Source organism: Vanessa tameamea, chromosome 9 (genome assembly GCF_037043105.1).
Source record: "Vanessa tameamea isolate UH-Manoa-2023 chromosome 9, ilVanTame1 primary haplotype, whole genome shotgun sequence".
NCBI classification, from domain to species: Eukaryota; Metazoa; Arthropoda; class Insecta; order Lepidoptera; family Nymphalidae; genus Vanessa; species Vanessa tameamea.
Genome location: NC_087317.1, coordinates 9,013,692 through 9,034,871, shown reverse-complemented (window position 1 = coordinate 9,034,871; position 21,180 = coordinate 9,013,692). Strand labels below are relative to the sequence as shown.

The 21,180-nt window shown below is 28.8% G+C and overlaps 3 protein-coding genes and 1 long non-coding RNA gene across 5 annotated transcripts; 2 read left to right on the top strand and 2 right to left on the bottom strand.

Moving 5' to 3' along the window:
* Positions 1-472: 472 nt before the first annotated feature.
* On the bottom strand, positions 473-11,343 carry LOC113394979 (translation factor GUF1 homolog, mitochondrial). The gene is made up of 11 exons (XM_026632484.2): positions 11,192-11,343; positions 10,921-11,104; positions 10,131-10,253; positions 8,486-8,999; positions 8,175-8,385; positions 6,842-6,973; positions 6,292-6,407; positions 2,841-3,073; positions 2,277-2,405; positions 1,290-1,373; positions 473-632 (listed from the first exon to the last, which is right to left on the bottom strand). Exons 1-11 carry the CDS (start codon positions 11,257-11,259, stop codon positions 507-509), a joined length of 1,920 nt encoding a protein of 639 aa, XP_026488269.1. The 5' UTR covers positions 11,260-11,343; the 3' UTR covers positions 473-506.
* A 128-nt stretch (positions 11,344-11,471) lies between these two features.
* Positions 11,472-14,290, top strand: Kdelr (KDEL receptor). Its single transcript, XM_026632461.2, has 5 exons — positions 11,472-11,669; positions 11,753-12,012; positions 12,203-12,349; positions 12,472-12,577; positions 12,948-14,290. Exons 1-5 carry the CDS (start codon positions 11,579-11,581, stop codon positions 12,980-12,982), a joined length of 639 nt encoding a protein of 212 aa, XP_026488246.1. The 5' UTR covers positions 11,472-11,578; the 3' UTR covers positions 12,983-14,290.
* Positions 14,153-19,784, bottom strand: LOC113394960 (DNA polymerase subunit gamma-2, mitochondrial). 2 transcript variants are annotated; one of them, XM_026632459.2, is made up of 7 exons: positions 19,503-19,784; positions 18,737-19,284; positions 17,975-18,127; positions 17,578-17,749; positions 17,395-17,507; positions 16,959-17,063; positions 14,153-14,433 (listed from the first exon to the last, which is right to left on the bottom strand). In XM_026632459.2, exons 2-7 carry the CDS (start codon positions 19,127-19,129, stop codon positions 14,377-14,379), a joined length of 993 nt encoding a protein of 330 aa, XP_026488244.2. In that variant the 5' UTR covers positions 19,130-19,284; positions 19,503-19,784; the 3' UTR covers positions 14,153-14,376. The 2 variants fall into 2 exon arrangements, with proteins under 2 accessions (XP_026488244.2, XP_026488245.2); XM_026632460.2 differs by having other exon boundaries at positions 17,590-17,749.
* Positions 19,785-20,412: 628 nt separating this feature from the next.
* On the top strand, positions 20,413-20,890 carry LOC113394988 (uncharacterized). Its single transcript, XR_003368623.2, has 2 exons — positions 20,413-20,502; positions 20,589-20,890. It is a non-coding gene; the product is annotated as an uncharacterized LOC113394988 (long non-coding RNA).
* The last annotated feature ends 290 nt before the right edge of the window (positions 20,891-21,180 follow it).

Here is a 21,180-nt window from a genome sequence, read left to right as displayed (position 1 = left end):
CTTATGTAAAAGAAAAGATTAAAATTTCATTGGTGACCTCTTACCGACGCAAAAACAAAACACCTGTGGGGTATATATGTAAAGTATTTTTTTTATTAATATTTATACCGTAAAATATATCCGCTGACCCTAATGATAAAATAATTTGGTGACGGCATGGCATTTATCACACGCAGGTAGGAAACACCTAAACTCAATCGAAATAATCGAAAGCTATGCACAAAAGGTTCGGGAAACGCTTCTGCTAAAACTTCTCCTCTTTCTTTTAAATACTCTATAAAATTACAAGAATATGTCCCTGTATCAAACGAATGTTAATATGAATATAATAAATGCACCATATTTAAAAATATGAGAATTTATTTTAATATAATTTACAGGTACTTTTACTATTTATAATCACTCAATAAATATATCTGACAATCAACGCATTGTTCATTGTATGAAAATCATTAATAAATAAAATAATATAAAATTCAGTAAATTTTATTTATCTCTACAAACTATTATCGTTTTAACACATCTATGAAGGTATTTCTTGGTATTTTAATGTTGGCAACACTTCGCATTTTCTTCTTCCCTTCAGATTGCTGTTTCAACAACTTTTTCCTGCGTGTAATATCACCTCCATACTGAAATAGTAAAATTTATTTATTTAGATTTTTCAACTTCGAGTGAATTTACTTTTTATATTCTAGTCTCAGTCTATTTTATATTCTATTCTAGTCTCATACGTATCAAATATTGCCAATTATTTGTATATGAAATATGTACTGAACTTATATACTCTATTCCAACCATAATAGGGAAAAAGTTAAATAAACATCATTGACACGATATCATTGGTCGAAAGCTTGATTAATCTATGATATTATATGATGGAAGTAAAATTAAAGTGATGGAACCGCTGACTAATTCTGGGAGTAAAGAAAACATTAGTAATGCTGTATACCCTTTTGAAAGATAAGTGAGTATAATTACACGTTAAAGGTTAAAACGCTTTGTACAATGATTTATAAAGAACTAATTGTCGCCTGTGGCTTGGCTCATGTTTTAAAGGTTAGTTAAGGAGGTATAAAAAGTAGCCTATGTTCAAGTGGTGTTAAGTTCAAGCTTGCTACGTACAAAAATTCATCAAATCCGGTTCAGTTGTTTGTTTGTGAAAGAGCAACAGACAGACAGTGTTACTTTCACATTTATAATATTAGTATAGATAATACATAATATACAAGTCAAATTCATATAATTAAACAGAGATTAATTACACTATATTGTAAGTAATAACGTACCAATTTAGCAGTCACGTCTTTCCTATATGCCTTGATTGTTTCACGAGAGTACACTTTCCCTGATACAATAGCTTGTATCGCGATCTGAATAAAATAAACATTAAATTGTTATTTAATAGTTATAATTATTAGAGTAATACGGTTTCAGTATGATTTAAATAATAATTCAATGTAAACTTCTACATTAAAAGAAATGTATAATCCTGCAAAACTTGTTAGAATATTTTATTACTACAGTCAAAGAAGCATGTTAAAACACCCGAAATAGCAAATATATATATTAAAAATATGTTTTGCTAGTGCATGGTGTGGTGTCCTATAATTGAAAGAGCACACAATTTGTAACCCTTATATAGTTTTATTTTAAGAATATGTATTTAGTGGGTATCTTTTGGTGAAGACTCATAAATGAAATAAATAAATAAATACTCTGTGTATTTTTTTTATTTGTAGATTGTGGTTCTACCCAATTTTTGCAAACTATTTATTCCATAGTAATAATAGTAATCTCAAGAAAAAGCTACCAAGCTAAGTTGAGCAGGCGGAATGTGTTACGAGGATGCGCACATTATTTAAACAGTACTAAGTTTAATAAAAAATACGAAGAAAGAGAATACAGTACTGTCAAATTAGTTTAGTTTAAAATTCTTGTTAGAGAAAATTTGGTAAAAATTAATATGCGTTTTCATGTATTATTTAATAATGGAGTGTTTTATTATCATTTTATTATTAATAAGTTAAATTTTTTGCTTCTCTTTTTTCCATTTATTTCCATGTTAAATAGTTTATGTGATCAAAATATAATACGCTTTTATTTATCAACTAAATAACAATAAACAAACTAAGACATGTTTTATATTATGAGTATGGATAACTTTTGTCTTCCTCACTGTACTGCGATCGCCATCGCGGCAATGTTCATACGAAGGTAGAAAATTCGTTCCGACTGTACTTTAATGTATCTTAAAACAAATTATCAATATTTACCTGCACCATTTGACGTGGTATCATTTCCTTTAATTTAGCAGTTAACTTTTTGGCAGTATACTCTAAGCGACTTGTGTGCACTATTGTACACAACTCGTCTACTAAAACTCCATTTAGAACAATGTCCATCTGAAAATAAATCATTATCAAGAGATATTTTTCGTTCGTTTGTCTTTTCGATTGCTAATAGTTTTAAAACTCTTATCGGGTTTAAATTTGATGAAATATATCTTGTTACTCAAAAAAATTATACTTTCGAGATCTTTTTATTTGGACACTAGCAAGTTAATAAGATATTAAAAATATCTTTACCGAAAATAGCTGGTTTATCTGTAATGTGCTTAATTTGTGTTTACAATTAATCCCATGTTCGATGGAAAACATCAGGCGGAAATAGGAATCCCATATATTCAACCTACATATGTCAGGTGAACAAAACCGCATCAGCATACATGTATGAAATAAGTTCCAAAAATTTTCGCCCATTATTTCGGTCATTTACTTTGAACACACGAGACAAATTGTGTAGAGCGTGTCAAACATTACACCATAGACCATACTAACTCTGACTAATGCACTTGGGTGGAATCCATGATCCTGGTAGTCAAAACTCGCGAACCCAGATGTCAAACTTTTCAAAGTATCATGAAAATCAATGACAACTTCTGATAAGGGCAGGACGAATTGCATCATTGTCATTTTGTCATCGACCGCACTGGATGGCAGGGGTGTGCCTCGCCGATCGACACATAGGGTTGTCACTGCTCCAATGTATTCTACCGGTGTTATTATTGTTCCTTAGAATAAAAAACAAGACACTTGAAAATCATATAATATTCAATCAAAAATGGGAGGTAAACCGCATTATATTAATATAAACTTTCGCTTTAAAGACCAAATCATTGAAGAGTGGTACCGGTATGAACCAAATACAAACTTACGAAGGCGCGTCCCCCATGCTAAATTACCGGCGTGCATTAGTATGAGTAACGTTCATGCTTAAGAGGACTACAAGAGCTAAGTGCCCTTGAGAATCGCACGCACACACTTACAAAATCGACAAAAACGGCAAGCCCGTGAACTAAGGGTTAAGCGAGGTAACGAGGTTACGCCCAAATATTCTAATAGATGGCGCCAAACCGAGCGAAGTAAGATCAATCATAAATCTCATAAAAAATAGATAGGACAACAGAATTGTTTTTATTTCTTTCGATGTTAGTTAACGAATGATTATAAAAAAAACTGATTCAATTAAACTTACAATATTTTTATTTATATTTTGTACACAATAAAATAGACTGTTAGTTTTAACCTTTTTTCTTTTATTTATATTATTATACCTACCACAATTAGTTGTTATACTAAATATTAAAACATACCAATTTTTAATATTTTATAAAAGTTTGATAATCTATATAATAAAATCGTAAGTGTTCGAAACCTGTAGCGTAGTAACCGTGGGGTAACATATAGCGTAGTGTTTGTTCGTTTTATTAATATCGGTTCACAAAGAAAAAAAAAAAATTCAATTAAAACAAAAACATCTAAATATTTACAAGAAAAAAATGTCGTCAAGTCGATTTGGTTGAATCATTGGTTAACTAGGTTAATCATACTAGGTTTAATTATAAATCTCATAAAAATAGATAGGATATTAGAATTATTTGTTTCGCTTTGGACTGTTATTCGAAAATGATTAAAAAATAAAACTGATTTAATTAAACTTAAAATATTTGGATTTGGTACTACAAAAAAAAAACATTTAGTGTTAATTTTTTTATTAAAATATTTTATTTAATTTCACTTGTATGTATGAATGTATGTACGTATGTCCTGAAATCTTGCAATCAATATTACACCTACTTCCATTGAAGCTATGGAGCTGAAAGTTGGCACACATATTTAGTCTCGATGACAATCCACGATTCATGAATTGCTTCCATTTTCAATCTAATATGGCGGACGTTACTAAAAATTACAATTTTTGAATTACGTACAAATGACACTTCTAAATATTCTAGTTCTCTGGTTCACAACAATTACATTTTTTTTATTATTAAAATTAGTTCATACATAACTTTAATTCCTATTATAAACAAAATCGATAAAATTAAACTCTTACGCAATATAAATAGCTTCCGTGTTATTGTTTTCGACTTTCTTTATTCTGTAAAAAATAAATATATGTTAGTAATTATATTTTTATTAATTATAAAATTATGTATTTAAAAAATATGTAACTAAATATGCCCCATAGTACTTTTAATGAAAAATATCAAATTGCTTCGAGATCATGGGGATCGAACGTAGTCACTCTCAATTGATTTTATCCTTACTTTCACCAAATACTCTATCATAATATTTGAAGAACAGTTCGAAAAATCTGATTCTATGCGAACTGATTGCACATTTTTTCTAATAGACGTTTTCAATATTCATAATTTATAAAAAAAAAATATGTTTACTAAAAAAATACTCTTACCTTTTAATATCGTTCATATGTATGTTCGGCGCTTAATTTATATAAACGTGTTTTAGTTTTCCTCACGCGTTTCACTCCATTTCCCATATTTACACAATTAAAATTTATGACAAATAATATAATAAAAAACAAATGCCTAATTACTACTACATTATTTTAACTTAATATATTTATCTACAAGAAAGAATAATATTTATTATAAGAAAACATGAAACAATGAATTTACAATTAAAATTACAAAAAAATATTTCGTAACGTAATGATGCTCGTAACGAAAAGATCGACACGTCTATATAGCATCAGGCCTCGGCCGGCAATGTCTGTACACGGCGTTTACGCACACATGCGTACGAATTTTGTTCGAAAATAAGAATATCTGATTTAAAAAAAATCTATTGAAGTTATTAAAAAAGTGACGCAGAGGTTAAGTAATATATTGCTTGTAGAATAATCTGACAAAAAACCAGAATTATTGAATGTATATAAGTATAGTTTTTATTTATTAAAAGATTTTTTTAGAGGTAACTTTGTGATTTTTTTCTATCGTACCAAATTAATTACATCATGTTTTCAAAATAGCAAATAACTAGCATGTATCCTGAAGATTATCATATATTTTTTTCATTTGGTTTACTGCATTGGATCATATACTTTTTTGCATTATAAAACTTGCATTTAGCTCATGTAGTCCCCTTAAACTTAGTAGGACATTCCCAACAGTTCAATACATAACGAAAATGAAATTTGGTGTCATAAATAGTTCTAGGGATACGTAAATAAAATATATAAAAATCAAATTGTTAATTATACAGGTATTAGCGACTCACCCCGGCTTCGCACGGGTGCATTGCTGATACTAAATATCCTACAGAATTAATTATAACGCAATATAAAATAATTAATTACAACGTTCACAGTTTTTCAGTCATTAGACAATACAAACCGCTATGTCCCTGCATTTTAAATATTCATTTAAATTACATGCTGTAAAGGGCCTTATTATTTTTATATTTAATACATAATGTATTTAAGGTATTTCATTGGATAAGGATTAATGCTGTATTTTTTTTAAATCGCTTCGTAAATAAGTAATTATTTTATAATATGGATAAAAAATGGTTATTGTGGCTTATTCTTAAGAGATAGGCATATACTATTTAAGGTGTACAATGCTGTACACGTTTAAGAACATGATTTTGCTCTATTTCTTAGAGTTCAGCCAGCGTTTGCATTGTAAGCGCAAAAAATGAGTTTATTTACGACATCACATTAGAAAACATCTAATACTATCAGTGTTTCTCTACTATATTATGCATGTATTATATACATAAACCTTCCTACTGAATTTTTAAAAAAAAACTGGATTAAAACCCGTCTTTTCAAAAATCTTTAAAACTACGAAGTTTTAAAGATCTAAGCATACGTAGGTACAGACAGTGGGAAGCAACTTTGTTTTATACTATGTAGTGATGTTCCTTGGGTTAATACATAGATCTTGACGAATCAATTTAATTAATTAACTTACTAACATACCTATAACTAATGGTTCATAATACTCCAATATATTGCTTGCTTCCGGTAGTTGTAAAGGATTCGTGATCAACACTTCGTCTCCCTTGTATTGTTTGATAAGCTTTGAACCTTTAACTCTGGAAGCAAATAAAACTACATCAGTCTAAGTTATTGTAATTATTTAACACTATTCTTTCTCAATAAAATGACTATATACTCAAAGAACATTCAAATGGTAATTAATGTTGCTGAGATTTCGCATTCAACATATTTAAATTGTTATTTATTTTTTACCTTTACGACTATATAGACGAGAAACTCATCCGAAAGTTCAATAAAACTTCTATTCCTCAAAACATTGAAATAAAAAAATCCGATTGTTGATAAAATGGCATTTGTCGGATTTAATTCTATATTAGTAGTCAACCATCTCCATCAGAAGTTAATCATCTCAGCAAAATAAATTCAAAAGTGGAAGACAGGATATTTCTTTTCATTTAATACAAACTGTATCTATATTCGTTATGGTTAACATACTTTATTCTTAATTTTACAGTTTACACACACTTACTTGATTTTATACGGCACAGATGGCGCTGTTAATATGGCTTCAGCTTTGTGTTCTTGTAAAAGTCGTTGTGTAAAAACATCCAAATGTAAAAGACCTAAAAAGCCTATTCTCCATCCTTGACCTAAAGCCGGACTGAAATTGAACACAAATATTATTTTATTTAGTTTTTATTCACAGGACTTGCTGCCCTTTTAAATCGCATAAAGAAAGAGAACTATTACAAAATATTAAATGTAAACTCTATTCCAAACAGAACAGGAAAAAAGCAAAGTATTTGATAGCACATTGACATTATATCATTGATCGAGAGCTTGATTAATCTATGATATTCACTATGGATTTTCGAAAAAATGGCGTTTTGAACGTCGACGAAACTGTTATCGAAATTTTGGAAGTAAAATTAAAGTGGAAATAAGTGGTCAAGTGCAATAGTGTTGTATTATAAATTAAGATATATTAATCATAAGCTCTTAATAGTGTACAACATAGCATAGCTATTAACAAATCGCATGAAATACGTAAATCTAAGGTTTGTTTATCTTTTTTCCTACATCCATTGGAATAGGCTATACGTGAACCCAGGTGTGTTGTTTTCACATATTCGAAAAATGAAAAGTTTTGAAATAAATATGGAAAATATTTTACTTTTCTGCATGCTTTCCTTCTAATTCAATACATTTTGAGAAAGTTTTATCTAACTTTCTATGCCTATCGCCGAAAAATCCTATGAATCTCTACAATAATCGACATATCATTGTGAAATTTATTTCCAAAAATATGCTTCTTTAATTTTAATATTTGAATATCTTATTAAAATTTAACATGATTTACTAACTTCCGATTGATGAACATTCATCGTAACGAAATAAGATGTCCAATGACAGTTTTCCGAGACGTAAAAAATAATAATCGATTTACGCTCTTTTGGAATAAGATTTGCATAATAGAAGCCATTAATGGTCTATTGATTTTTCAAGCAGGGCCACAAAAGTGGAACCCCCTGATTATTATGTTTAAAAATAATTTGCGCAATTTCATTTCTGTCAGTCAGATTCAATATCTTTTCACATGTGACCTTTTATCTTTATGAATCAGTTACTTTTAAAACAGAAATTAATAAATTACCAAATAATCTGTGGCCTGTTAGAGCAACTAAACGGTTTTAGTCAGAATACATTTTAATTAAAATGTTTTTAGTCTTGCCATAATAATGTATTCATTGTATACAACAAAATCAGGTCCAATAAAGATTTAAAATTACTTTATTTAAATCACTAAAATCAAAATTATAATAAAGTATTCAAGAAACCTTACAATATTTTGAAAAACTTACCTAGAATCTATATTCACACTAACAGCTGAATCATTTAAAGCAAGTTTTTTTATAGCATCACTAAGCTGTGTATGTTGAGACTGATCTGCAGGATATATCCCAGCATAAACCATATGTTTTACAGTTGGTGCTGTTGCTACTTTTATATTTTCTGCTGATTCTAATGACAGCAGCTGGTCTCCCACACAACCGCCGCCTTTCGGACCACAGCCTAAAAATAAGGAAATTTTTGACATATTAAAATATGCCACAATTATAAAATTTGCAATATCTTATAGAACTTGAATTTCTTTTAACTTTAGTTTACTTACCCACCATTACTACTTGTCCCGCAACTGCCTTATCAATAGGTTCTTCGCCTGGTCGTAAAAGTGCCAAATATTTAAGTGTGTGTTGCTTCAAATCAGATCTCCACTTCACTGTTTGACCAACTTGTATGGTCCCCGATTCAATATATGCTAAGCACATTATACCTCTATATTTGTCATGCCATGTGTCAATAATATTGGCTTTAAAGTGCTTTTTAAAATCTGCAGGGGGTGGAGGTATTTTGGTTATAACAGCTTGTAATAATTCTTGGACTCCCCAACCTTTTTTTGCAGATATACTCATAACATCATCAGGATTTATATTAAAGAGGGATTTTAGCTGAGCTTTAACATTTTCTGGGTCTGCACGAGGCAAATCAACTTTATTAAGAGTAGGTATAATGATTAAGTTGTTTCTTTTGGCTAGTGAGTGGACAGCAACTGTTTGAGCTTGTACTCCTTCATTAGCATCAACTAATAGTATTACTCCTTGACAAGCTTTGACACTGCGGACTACCTAAGTAAACATATAGAAATTAACATTAATTGGTTCATAGATACAAACGCCACTTCACCAAAAAAAGCTCCAATATAAGTTAGGTTAGGTTTTCTTTTTTATATACAGTGTAAACTCTATATAACGACACTCAAGGGACTGCATGTATTTGGACGTTATAAAGAGTTGTCGTTAAATGGAGAGAAGAAAAATCTGTATTAGAAAAAGAAAAAGTTCATTTCAGACTAGTGTTAGTAATTAAATAAAACAATTATTCTTATTTGAACGCTATTGCGTATGGTACGTTATTTTTGTCTGACGCCTTTTGCTGCACCAGTAATTTTGTTGTAATTTTATATTTATACATATCGGTGCGATATTGAGGCATCTTGGTGATATCAAATTATTTTTTTAATAACTTTGCTGCTCCCAGAGCTTCTTTATGCGTGCAAGCAATCACAATTTATATATATGCAGAACTTTCTAAGTTCAGTTTTTCTTAATTTTGGCAACTAAAAAAGAAGTTTTTATTATTTTAATGTGCCGTTATTGAGAGTGGGTGTAACGCAATTTAGAGTGTATCATTGTATGGAAGACAAGCTGAACCAATAAAAGTCGAGTGACTTAGAGTTTGTCGATAAATCGAGTGACATTACATGGAGTTTACACTGTATATATAATAATTAAATAAAACCTAACCTATACTCTATTCCAAACATAAGAGGAAAAAAGCCAAATAAACAATATTTGACAGCAAATTGACGCGATACCATTGGTCGAGAGCTAGATTAATCTATGATATTCACTATGGATTTGCAAAAAAATTTCGTTTCGAATGTCACAAATCGGAATTTTGGAAGAACGGTTAAAACGGATTTAAGCAGTTAAATGTAATAGTATTGTTTTATAAAAGATATATTAATCAGTTACTCTTAGTAGTGCACAATATAGCTAAGTTATTAGCAAATCGCATGAAATATTTATCTTTATTCTTACATCAATTGGAATAGGCTTTATATTGAGGCATTCGCAGAATTTTGTTTTGCTGTGGGGGCGTTAATACGTAAGTACCCAATATTTTTACTGATAAGCATAGGTTTTTGGATTATTGTAGTACAAATGCATTTCTATATAATAGGCCAAAATAGATACCTCATTGGAAAAGTCAACATGACCTGGAGTATCTATAAGGTTTAATAGATATTGTTCATTATTAAATGTGTAATTTAGTGATGCTGTTACAGCTTTAACTGTAATGCCTCTTTCTCTCTCCACCTAAAATTATAAAACGAAATATTAAATTGAGTTTACGATATACAATGTATATGCAGGTCCCAACATTGATTTGTAAGCTTAAAATTATTTTGATATAAAAATTTAATACAATCTGTATAAAGGATCTAGCAATGTTAATGTAAATTTCCATATACCTAACATCTTTTGTATATACATTTATACAAATATCGTATAATTTCTAGGCCAAATTGTCCTAATTGAAAAGATTAATTTGCAGACATTATTTAAAGGAATTGATTTAGATTATTCTGTGAGAATAATGATTTGAACTAAAGTTGCTGTGACTAGTATATAAGAGAAATGTTATGTTAAATACAAATCTTTCATACAAAGTGTGCATTACATACATACTTTGTATATATGTTATAGTTTTAGCAGTGTTTGCTTGGAATACCTAAACCTGTTTACATAATCATATAAATATTTTTTTTATAATAATTTATATAATTATAAGCTATATCTCAAAATCATCGCATATAGCCAATTTCCACCCTGAAACTATAAATACAGCCAAAAGAGATCAAAGACAGGAGAAAGAGGTGGTGACCACTTACCATTAAGTAGCCCATTTAAAATATAAAATATCTCCCATGATTTGGTGTTTACACCTTATTTGTTTTGCATTGCAGTAGTAATAAAAACTTACTTGTAATTGATCCAACACTTGCCTATTTTCATGTCCCGGCTTAATAACACCAGTTAGTTCAAGTAAACGATCAGCTAAAGTACTTTTGCCATGATCAACATGTGCTACAATACTGAAATTTCTAATCTTAGCGACATCAATCGTGTTAGAATCAGCCTCAGAACTATACAACCTTTTAATGAAACTGAAATATCAAATAGTTAAAACATACTGATCTTTTAAAAATAAGCTCTTATTTGTTTACCTCAGATAACCTAATAACTCAAAATACCTTTCATAAACTCTAATTCTTGATGCACATGAATTTAAAGCACCTACTTTATTTATAAATCTAACCATTATTATTATATTTATCTACTATCTATCTATTCACAATCCGTAAGCATATTTAAATAAATAAACTCAAAGATCCATACTTTTAATAAGATTTACGAATTAGCCTGTCGGACTGTCCTGTCAAAATCAGCTGAGTATATATGTCACAAAAAATTAAGCTCAACGTTGTATTTTGGTACAACTATCCGAGTAACAATTTTATTTTATAGCTGTAAACACTTGATACTTTGTCAGTTAGCCACGTCATTTTTGCACGAATGAGAAGATTGTTGAGTTAGTTTACGCGGCGTCTAATTTAGGCTTCATTGTAAAATAATAAATCATGAATATATTTCGCTTACTCGCGGACTTGTCCCATCTCCTAGCTATAATAATATTATTACTAAAAATTTGGAAAACTAGATCATGTGCAGGTAATTATAATGACCGGCATGCTGCGTTTATTTTCTAGTACTGAAAGGGTGTAAATGTTTTAACGTTTTGCTTATCTTTCCAGGAATATCGGGAAAATCGCAAATACTATTTTCAATAGTATACACAACGCGGTATTTGGACTTAATTACAACATTCGTGTCGCCGTATAACACTATAATGAAAATAGTGTTCATCGCAGCATCCTATGCTACGGTTTATTTGATGTATGTCAAATTTAAAGCCACCTACGACCACAACCACGACACGTTTAGGATTGAATTCCTAGTTATTCCCTCTCTTATTCTTGCACTACTCATTAATCGTGAATTCACTTTAATGGAGGTTAGTAACGTTCATTGCTCCAGATTATATTTGATATGTAAAATTTATCTATAAGCAAATGGCTGAGATTGTTTTTATTTAGAAGTTCTTTTTTTTTTCAATTTATAAAAATTGATGAACAAATTTATAAATTTATAAATGTATATAAACTAACAGTTCTGTTACATGAATGTTTACTAAAAAATTTCAGGTATTATGGACATTTTCAATTTACTTGGAGTCCGTTGCAATCCTGCCACAACTGTTTTTGGTATCTAAGACTGGAGAGGCAGAGAGCATTACATCCCATTATTTGTTTGCGTTGGGATCATACAGAGGATTATATCTCTTGAACTGGGTGAGTTGAATTAGAAAAAAAAGCAGATATAAATCAACAATACCATTAATTACTTTAACTTGTTTTGTATTGTATTTAATCTATATGTAAATTGATAAACTGTATCTTGATTATTATTACAGATATACCGCTACTTTGTTGAAGACCATTATGAACTCATAGCAATTGTTGCCGGTGTAGTTCAGACTGTACTGTATTGTGATTTCTTCTATCTCTATATTACTAAAGGTAAAAAAGCCAATAATTTATACTTAGCGCTTAAAAGTAGTCCGTAAATTTTACTTCATTTCATAAACTTATTTACCCATAAATTACTCTATTGCAATAATGGATATATTTGATATTGTTATGCTCAGAATTTGAAGAGTATTCAAACCATTGTAGTATATTTAAAAGAGACTAACATTAACATTTTAGACTAATTGTTTGACATAACATCTGAATGCAGTTAGAGTTTACTGCTAGTAATAGGCAGACAAAAAAATTGTTTACAATATTAGGAACACATTATTTATCAATTATTTTTATTTAAAAACTAGCTTAATCTTTAATATACTATAATAATTTCATAGACTATCTAAATAACACTTTTTTTCAGTTCTTAAGGGAAAGAAACTGCAGCTGCCAGCTTAAATGCCACAGTATGTTTGGGTGCAATATGAAGTGACACAAAAGTTTGTCAAGTTATTTTATATAAGTCAATAATATTACCTAAGATCTAGTTTAACAAGTGACGTTTTACAGCTGTGAAAACATTTTTTATTTAGGACATGTATGCACTTCAATGTTAAATTAACTGACATATTTTTTTTTAATTATACTATCTGTTTATTGGTTCATTTCATTATATTAAAATTGATCAGATAAAGTTATGAAATTCATAATTTAGTAAACATTTATCCTAAAACCAAAAGTGCTGCTATTATTTTCATTATGACTTAGTTCATACAGTGCATGTTTTATTAAAATTTGTACTAAAACCAAGTTAGTATTACGTAATGATGTTTATATTTGGCATGGCCACGAAACTTTGGGGACGTGCCATTTTAACTTGCAGGCATTGTTGTGCATCAATAGTGTGACAGTTAAATAAGTTAGAGTATATATTAATATATTATCTTACACTAAAACAAAATTTGATATATTTATGACAATATTACTGTACACTAAGAGGCAAATGTTGCACAACTTTTATAAAAGATAATTTAAACATTAATAACAGTTGCTATTATTGTGGTTTATTAGAATTAATGAAGGCAGTGTTCAACATATTGAAATTCCACTAAGAGAATAATATTATGAGTCACTATTCTGTTTAATAAATAAACTAGTATCCAAGTAAAATTAATTATTACACATTAAACTTACATGAAAATAAGTGTATTCAGTGATTGGTAAAAAATCTTACAGAGGATGAATATATATGTAATTTTATCTTAATTGGTATGCTTAAAAATAAATTGATAAAAATTAAAAGCAGATTGCTTTAAATAAATACATAATAATCATGAATTAATCAATTTAAATCATATAAAAAAATTACTGGATCTTTTTGTGTCGTCAGTATTTCTTTTCCACCAGTTTAATTTGATGGTACCTCAAATATATAACTATCTGATAAATCTGCAAAATTTAATACAACTCAAATATTAAATAAAAACTAGAATTGGTAAGTAAAGTTCAGAAAATTGTTAAATAAATCTCTTAGTGAATAAAAGACCATAATATAACTAGCATAATTTATTACAAACTGGTTAAACCATTAATATAAATATGTGTAGATTTTTCATATGAATTATGAGGTTTTTTTTATTCTACATTTGGTTTAATTGATTACAGAATATTGTAATTTAGATCAAACATTTAATTTCCTTTAAATATAGCCTATAAGATTCTAATGTAATTTCTTGCAATAAGAATTAAAATTTTAAAGTGAACTAATTGGTTGTTTTGATCTTGAGTGTCAAATGTTTAATTATATAAAAATGGACATTTTACTTAATACAAATTATATAAAAATTGATATTTTATTTTTTACATAGTAATGCTGCATAACTATCGAAATCAGCTACATGTACTTGTTCCTGAAACAAAGAAATAATATGAATTTTTACTAAAACTATAAATGCGAAAGTAACTCTGTCAGTTACTCTTTCACGGCTAAACCGCTGAACTTAATTTGATGAAATTGAGTATGAAGCAAGCTTAAACTTAAGATTATAGTTTTTATGCTTAACACCTGATGACGAGCCCTAAAATACGAGAGAAACAACGGGCGACAACTAGAATACATATAATTGTTTCCAATTAAATTAGATAATTAACCGTTTCAATTTTCGAGATCTTGTGTTCGAAATTTAATTTTCAATTCACTAACTCCAGTCATAAATAAAAGAAATATCAAGAATGTAAGCAATACATATAATATAACAAAATGATTTAAATATAATAACTTAATATTTATTTCGGAATAATATCCAACAACAACTGCTTTGTAAGAGATATAGTGAACAGATAAGTATCTTATCAAACACAATCGCTATTGGGAAGATAATCCGACACACCGGAAAGAGAACGGGCGGGAGGGATATTGTTATACTCCCAGCTTTCCAAAACATACAAACACAAAACAACAACAAAACAAAACTAGACAAAAAAAACGGCAGATAATTATCTATGGTTATTTACGTATAATTTATTAAACCGCTTCATGATAAGTTACAACGCTTGATAATCGAATAAAGAATGTCGCTCGTTAGATGCCAATATCTAAAACCGGAGCTGACCTATTTAGCTAGTCACTAGGGATCGTTAAATTATCGATAAAAATATTTTATTTTGATCTGTCGAACTGTTCAATATATTTTTTATTACAGGTAGATTATACATGCAATAATTTAGTACCATACCATATAGCTATTGTCTGACGACGAACTGTGAAATAAGCAGTGGACTCATCATGGCTACGAGTAAAATACATCACAACCTCCGCCCCTACCGCGAGTTTGAGCTCATTTAGTATATTTTGACTATTAAAAAACAAATTTGTACAAACTTTAATTAATTGTCATTTCGATGACAATTAATTAATTTTCATTAATTATTTTATTAGTAATTTTATGTATATTATATTATTAGTAATTTTTCAGATCAAATATAATTTTACAATCAAATAATACCAGCATGCATAAATTTGCAAATATGTAAAATATTAAAATTAAATCATTATTAAAAATACCGTAATTTTTTTAAATAGTAAATGAAACAACGATATGAATGACATTTATAACCTTCACTAATTAAATTTAAACGCAATACGTATGCTTTAATTATAATTAAACGAGAGAGGTTTTGAAAACCAATATGGGTATTAGATATATATATACATATTTGTATACTTTCACATAGCATACATTTTAAACATATAATTATACGAAAAAATATATAATTTCTACCCACGGGGAGGACAGGCGTGGTGTCAGATATTAGGTACAATATGTCTTACAATATTAGGACTGCTGATCAAATTTGTAGATTTTTTTTATGTTCTAAAACTTTTAATAATACTAACTAATGTTATAAATACGAAGGGTGAGATTTTCCTAGCGTTTCGATACAAGACCAAACTTTCGATAAACATTCCCGTAGACACAAGTAACGACTCATCAGCGTTGTGTACATTTTTGCTAATCCTCGTTAACATCCTTCCGAGGACCGTTCCTGACGAATCGAATCGAGGACCGAGGTGCCCGCTTGGAAAACGAATGGCGATTCGCATTTGTCATTTTCCAACTTACCGAACGTTGAAAAAAGGTCACAAGTTTTGACCTAATATGGAAATATGTATATTGTATACATATATTTCTTAAGAAATAGATAATGTTAGACAACTTCATCAAACTTGGTAATGTGACTTTTAATATATAAACTACTAGCAACCCGACCCCGCCTCGCACGGGTGATACTAAATATACTACAGAATGTTTTACAACGTTCACAAACAGTCATTAAACAATACAAACCGCTATGCCCTGCGTTTTAAATCTGTAATATCTTCGAAAATATTCATTAAAACTACATACTGTAAAGGGCCTTATTGATCTATATTAATTTTACAATGTATTTAAGGTACTTAATTGTATAAGGATTAATGCTGCATTGCTTAAAATCGCTTCGAAAATAAGCGATTATTTCTCGTAAAAATTAAAGGATAAAAAATGGTTATTGTGGGTTATCCCTAAGAGATATAAATAGACCATCGCAGACTTTTTTAAAAACCTTTTTAAGGTGTACAATACTGTATAACATTATTTTGATCTATCTCGTAAGGTTCAGCCTGCGTTTGCAATGTAAGCGCAAAAAATTTGTTTATTTACGACATCACTTCAGAAACCTCTAAAATGATCAGTGTTTCTATAATATATTGTGCATGTATTATACATATAAACCTTCCTCTTGAATCAATCTATCTATTAAAAAAACCGCATCAAAATCCGTTGTGTAATTTTAAAAATCTAAGCATACAATAGGATCAGACAGCGGTAAGTGATTTTGTTTAATACTATGTAATAACTTAGTATGAATCACTATAATATACCAAATAACTTACTTTTAGCATAGTACTGCTATTTAATAAGTGAAAGATTCCTTTTGATAGCGTATTCTCATTCAAAATTGCTGTATATGTTACGCCCAAATGTAGATTTTCTTTTACCTGTAAATAATTTCGATTTATTAATTGTGCAATTTTATTGATCCTTAAAAAGCAGCACAAAATATTTTGGACTGACCTTACCATTATATAATATGTACAATATTAGGGTAGCTTTGGGTTTATATATATACATATCCACTGAAAATAACAACAAGCCTAAAATAATGAATGAAGCGAATAGGGCCCTGGTGATGAGGCAAACCTGGAAACCCATACAACGACTGGCTATAACCAGGAAGACTTCACACTCACTCACTATATATTGTGGTTTGTTTTTTTTTTATCCAATCAGTAGCTAGTTTAATTAGCGAATTTAAATCAATTAATTTACCTGTGCTTGTATTGGCAGTGTAAAACTAGGCAGCCAAGCTGATAATTCCTTTGATTTTAGTTTATGGAAGAGGAGTTGAGCCAACTCTTTAAGTGTATTTAACACTTTAGGATCTGAAATATAAAAAAAAATCAGAAGCTACTTTTATGACATATAGCTTCAGAATATACATATGCTAAATACCTTTTTGCATACCTTGGCTATCTAATGCAAAGGATATTTTATAAGGCGCCATTTTGTTGTGAAGTCTAAGATATTCTTCCTTGGTTGCGTTTGAAAGTCCATCTAAGAGGATAGTTACAAATGCTGTTTCTAATCCCATCGTACAAGTGAGACAGGAAGTATTTTTAACCATCTAAAACATATATGACGAATGACAACCAATTACTAAAGTCATGTGAGTATGACTAAAAGGTTAAAAGAATTTTCGTCATCTATACTAATATTATAAATGCAGAAAAACTCTGTCTGTTGCTTATTAATATTTGCTTATTCGAGATTTTAATAACTACTTATGTCGGTAAATCAATTATTTTAAACATACAAGGATATTTCAGTGAAATCAAATTTGAAAACATACACTTTCTGGTGATACATCTGATCCATTAGAATTTACACTAATAGATTCTACAACTTGTTGACCCCATTTGAAGTTAGCAATAATATTGACATCCGATCTTCCTACACCATGCTTCATGTCATTTATGGAAAACAGGCTGGGAGTGGTAGTCACCTGAAAAAAATCGCTGTTTAAAGTTTAAACTAAAACTCAAGTGAATTTCTAGACTAGACTAGCTAGAATATAGCATATGTCAGCAAATTATTAAAGGGGATAATTTTATATAGCTACTCTTCTATTAAATAGAGTGAATTAAGCAGTACTAAAGAAGTTTTTCCTGTTCTATGGCGATGATTTGCTTAAGCCTAAAGTATATTTAGAAATCTACATCTGTTGATACAAATAAGCCATTACAATATTAACATCTATGTTGTTCTTTATTATTTTAGTTACAGGAGATATTTCTATTTCATATCTATTTTATTCTTTACAAGAATGGCATCCGTTGCACATTCTTTTAAAAGTAATGTATAGCAGATTACATTAATATGTGTTCTACATGCCCTCACCAGTATGTGCAACAACTTATAAGGTATGAAAATAAACAGTCATGATCATTTAAAAGTTTATAAATATATAAATTTCAAAATCATGATATCCAAACTAAAAAGCATTGCATGGCAGTGTTATCACTTGTACAAGAATCTTTCAAAAAAAAATACAAAATCGAGTACAGCATGAAATCTTATATTATTAGTCAGATTTAAGCCATTGGATACTTACAGAACTCCACCAATATTTTCTATATCTTTGCCATTGTATGAAATATTGCATAACATCAGATTGAGGGATCATGAGGTCAAATTTAAGTTGAACTTTATTGTGTACATCATATTCAATCTCTTTTTCTTCATAAACTATTTGGTTTACATCACACGAGTGTTGATTAATAATACCATAGTAAGTTTTAGCATATTTGTCAGCAATAGTCTTATCAAAATATACAGGAAAATGATGGGTTGTCTTCCCGTTAATTGATCTCAGCCAACTATGATGAATATTTTGGACTAGTATTTTACTCGGTTTTTCTAGATCTACTGTTATTCTATTTCTACAAGTTTGTACATTTTTAAAGAACTTCTGTAATGTTAGAAGTTTCTGAATTTCAGTTTTCATTTTTAATTTGTGTGTTTGATTCTATTTGTAATTCATGTAATGGTATGTTGCCTGGTGGTGCAACAAAGTATTCTTCTTCTTTTAATACTGCATTTTTTAATATATCTGCTTGACAGTTGCCCTGTGTTATTTTATCCTCCCGTAAATATAGGTTTCTGAAATATTTGAAATGGAAATAAATGTTAATTAGTTTCATTAAAGTTCATATCTTAAGTATACATTTACATTTAACCACAGACACAATTAGGAAACTTAACTTTTGATAAGTATAATTCATATTACGGACTTAACTGACTTGTATGTTTTGTAACAATACAACATTTATGATAGTTTTATTTCATTTATGATTTTTAAATATGAGATATCAACTTACTGGTTTTCTAACACAGTGTATAGAGGTTCAATGTTATCAGTATTTATATGTAGGATTTTATCAGCAAATGAAATAGAATCTTCTAGAACTTTTACACCTTCATCTGTATCACATTTCACCAAAGAAAGTCTTTCTATTAAAGATATAGTGGTCGTATCCACTTTAGTAATTTCTGTATTGTTATTTACTAATGTTTTTACAGCAATTGAAGGCACTTTAGATGAAAATTGATTGAACTGCAAAATGTGTTTTGTTTTATTAAAAAATGAAACAAAATTCTTCTGCATATTTTTTGAAATCTATTAAATAAAAATATTAATATCTATTAAATATTTTGTTAGCAGATAGAAGTTATTAGCATAACCTCAAAAAATTATAGACATAAACAAAAAATATTATAAATTAGTGTTGCGACTGACATATCGAATTAGGAAATGGGATATTGAGGCATCGACTACTTATCGATATTTTAGATATACAGAATATTTTTTATATAGATGTTCGATATTTAGGCCGATAAATCTAAAAACTGGTTTTATGTATTATGTATACCTAATCTTGATTCTTACATATAATAAACATTTAATTTACAGCTAACCGATGAATCGCTTTTATCGATAATAAGTTTTTTTTACATAATGATTATTCTATAGATAGTTTTTCTATTATTTTCTAGTGATTTTATTTATTTGAAAAATCATAGAGTTAACAAGTAAATTATACAAGTTACATAATATTTTAAAGGTATATATATTTTATGAATTAGAAATTATAGATTAATGTAAATATTGTTTTTGTACTAATTTTATTTGTGCAATTATTAATAACTCGTATATAATATTATCCCTAAGATATTTATAATAGGTAATCATACTTATGTATGGTTTTTGAGTTTTGACAATGGTTGTCATTGTATTGACCCAACTATCAATTTCATTTGACATTTATCTGATAAAAATTTAGGTTATATTTATTTCCAAAAATCTACCACAATAATTAGGTAATATCAAAATTTTGTATGTTTGTAATGTTATTTGAGTGATTGAATGTTTCTCATAGTAGCTTTTATTACACTTATTTTTACAGAAAATATGAAAAAATATGCACGTAGTGTTTTATACGACAAATTGCACCGAGGAGCTGTGCTGTGTTGCGTGGGTTTAACTTTATATGGATCTTTAATCCTTGGAGATCATGTATATAAGTATTTCAAATACGTTCGACCCCAAATACAAGCAGCGAAGGCATCTGCAGAACAAGAACTTTTAGCAGAAGGTTCATCAGATAAAATGGTTTAAAACTACATAATCTCCAGTTAATAATTATGTTAAGTAATGTTTTGTTTAGTTTAATTTATTGTACATAATAAAGTCAATGTTTAATAGTTATTATTTGTTTAATTGCTTAATGGATGGATGTATAGATATTAAGTTTTAGTATAATCATGTCTATATATTACCACATTTCATTAATTCTCTACAATAAAATTGTTTCTTATTCAAAAACAATCATATTACTGGATTTTCTAAATTTTGCAAATTAGTACATTGTTTATAATTTGTTTGTGTATAATTTATTGCAATGTTTTTAAGATTGTAGTTCAAAAATAAAACATTTTAAATATTCTATATTGAAATTGATGTAAAGATAATTTACCTGAACTGAACTAGGGTATATC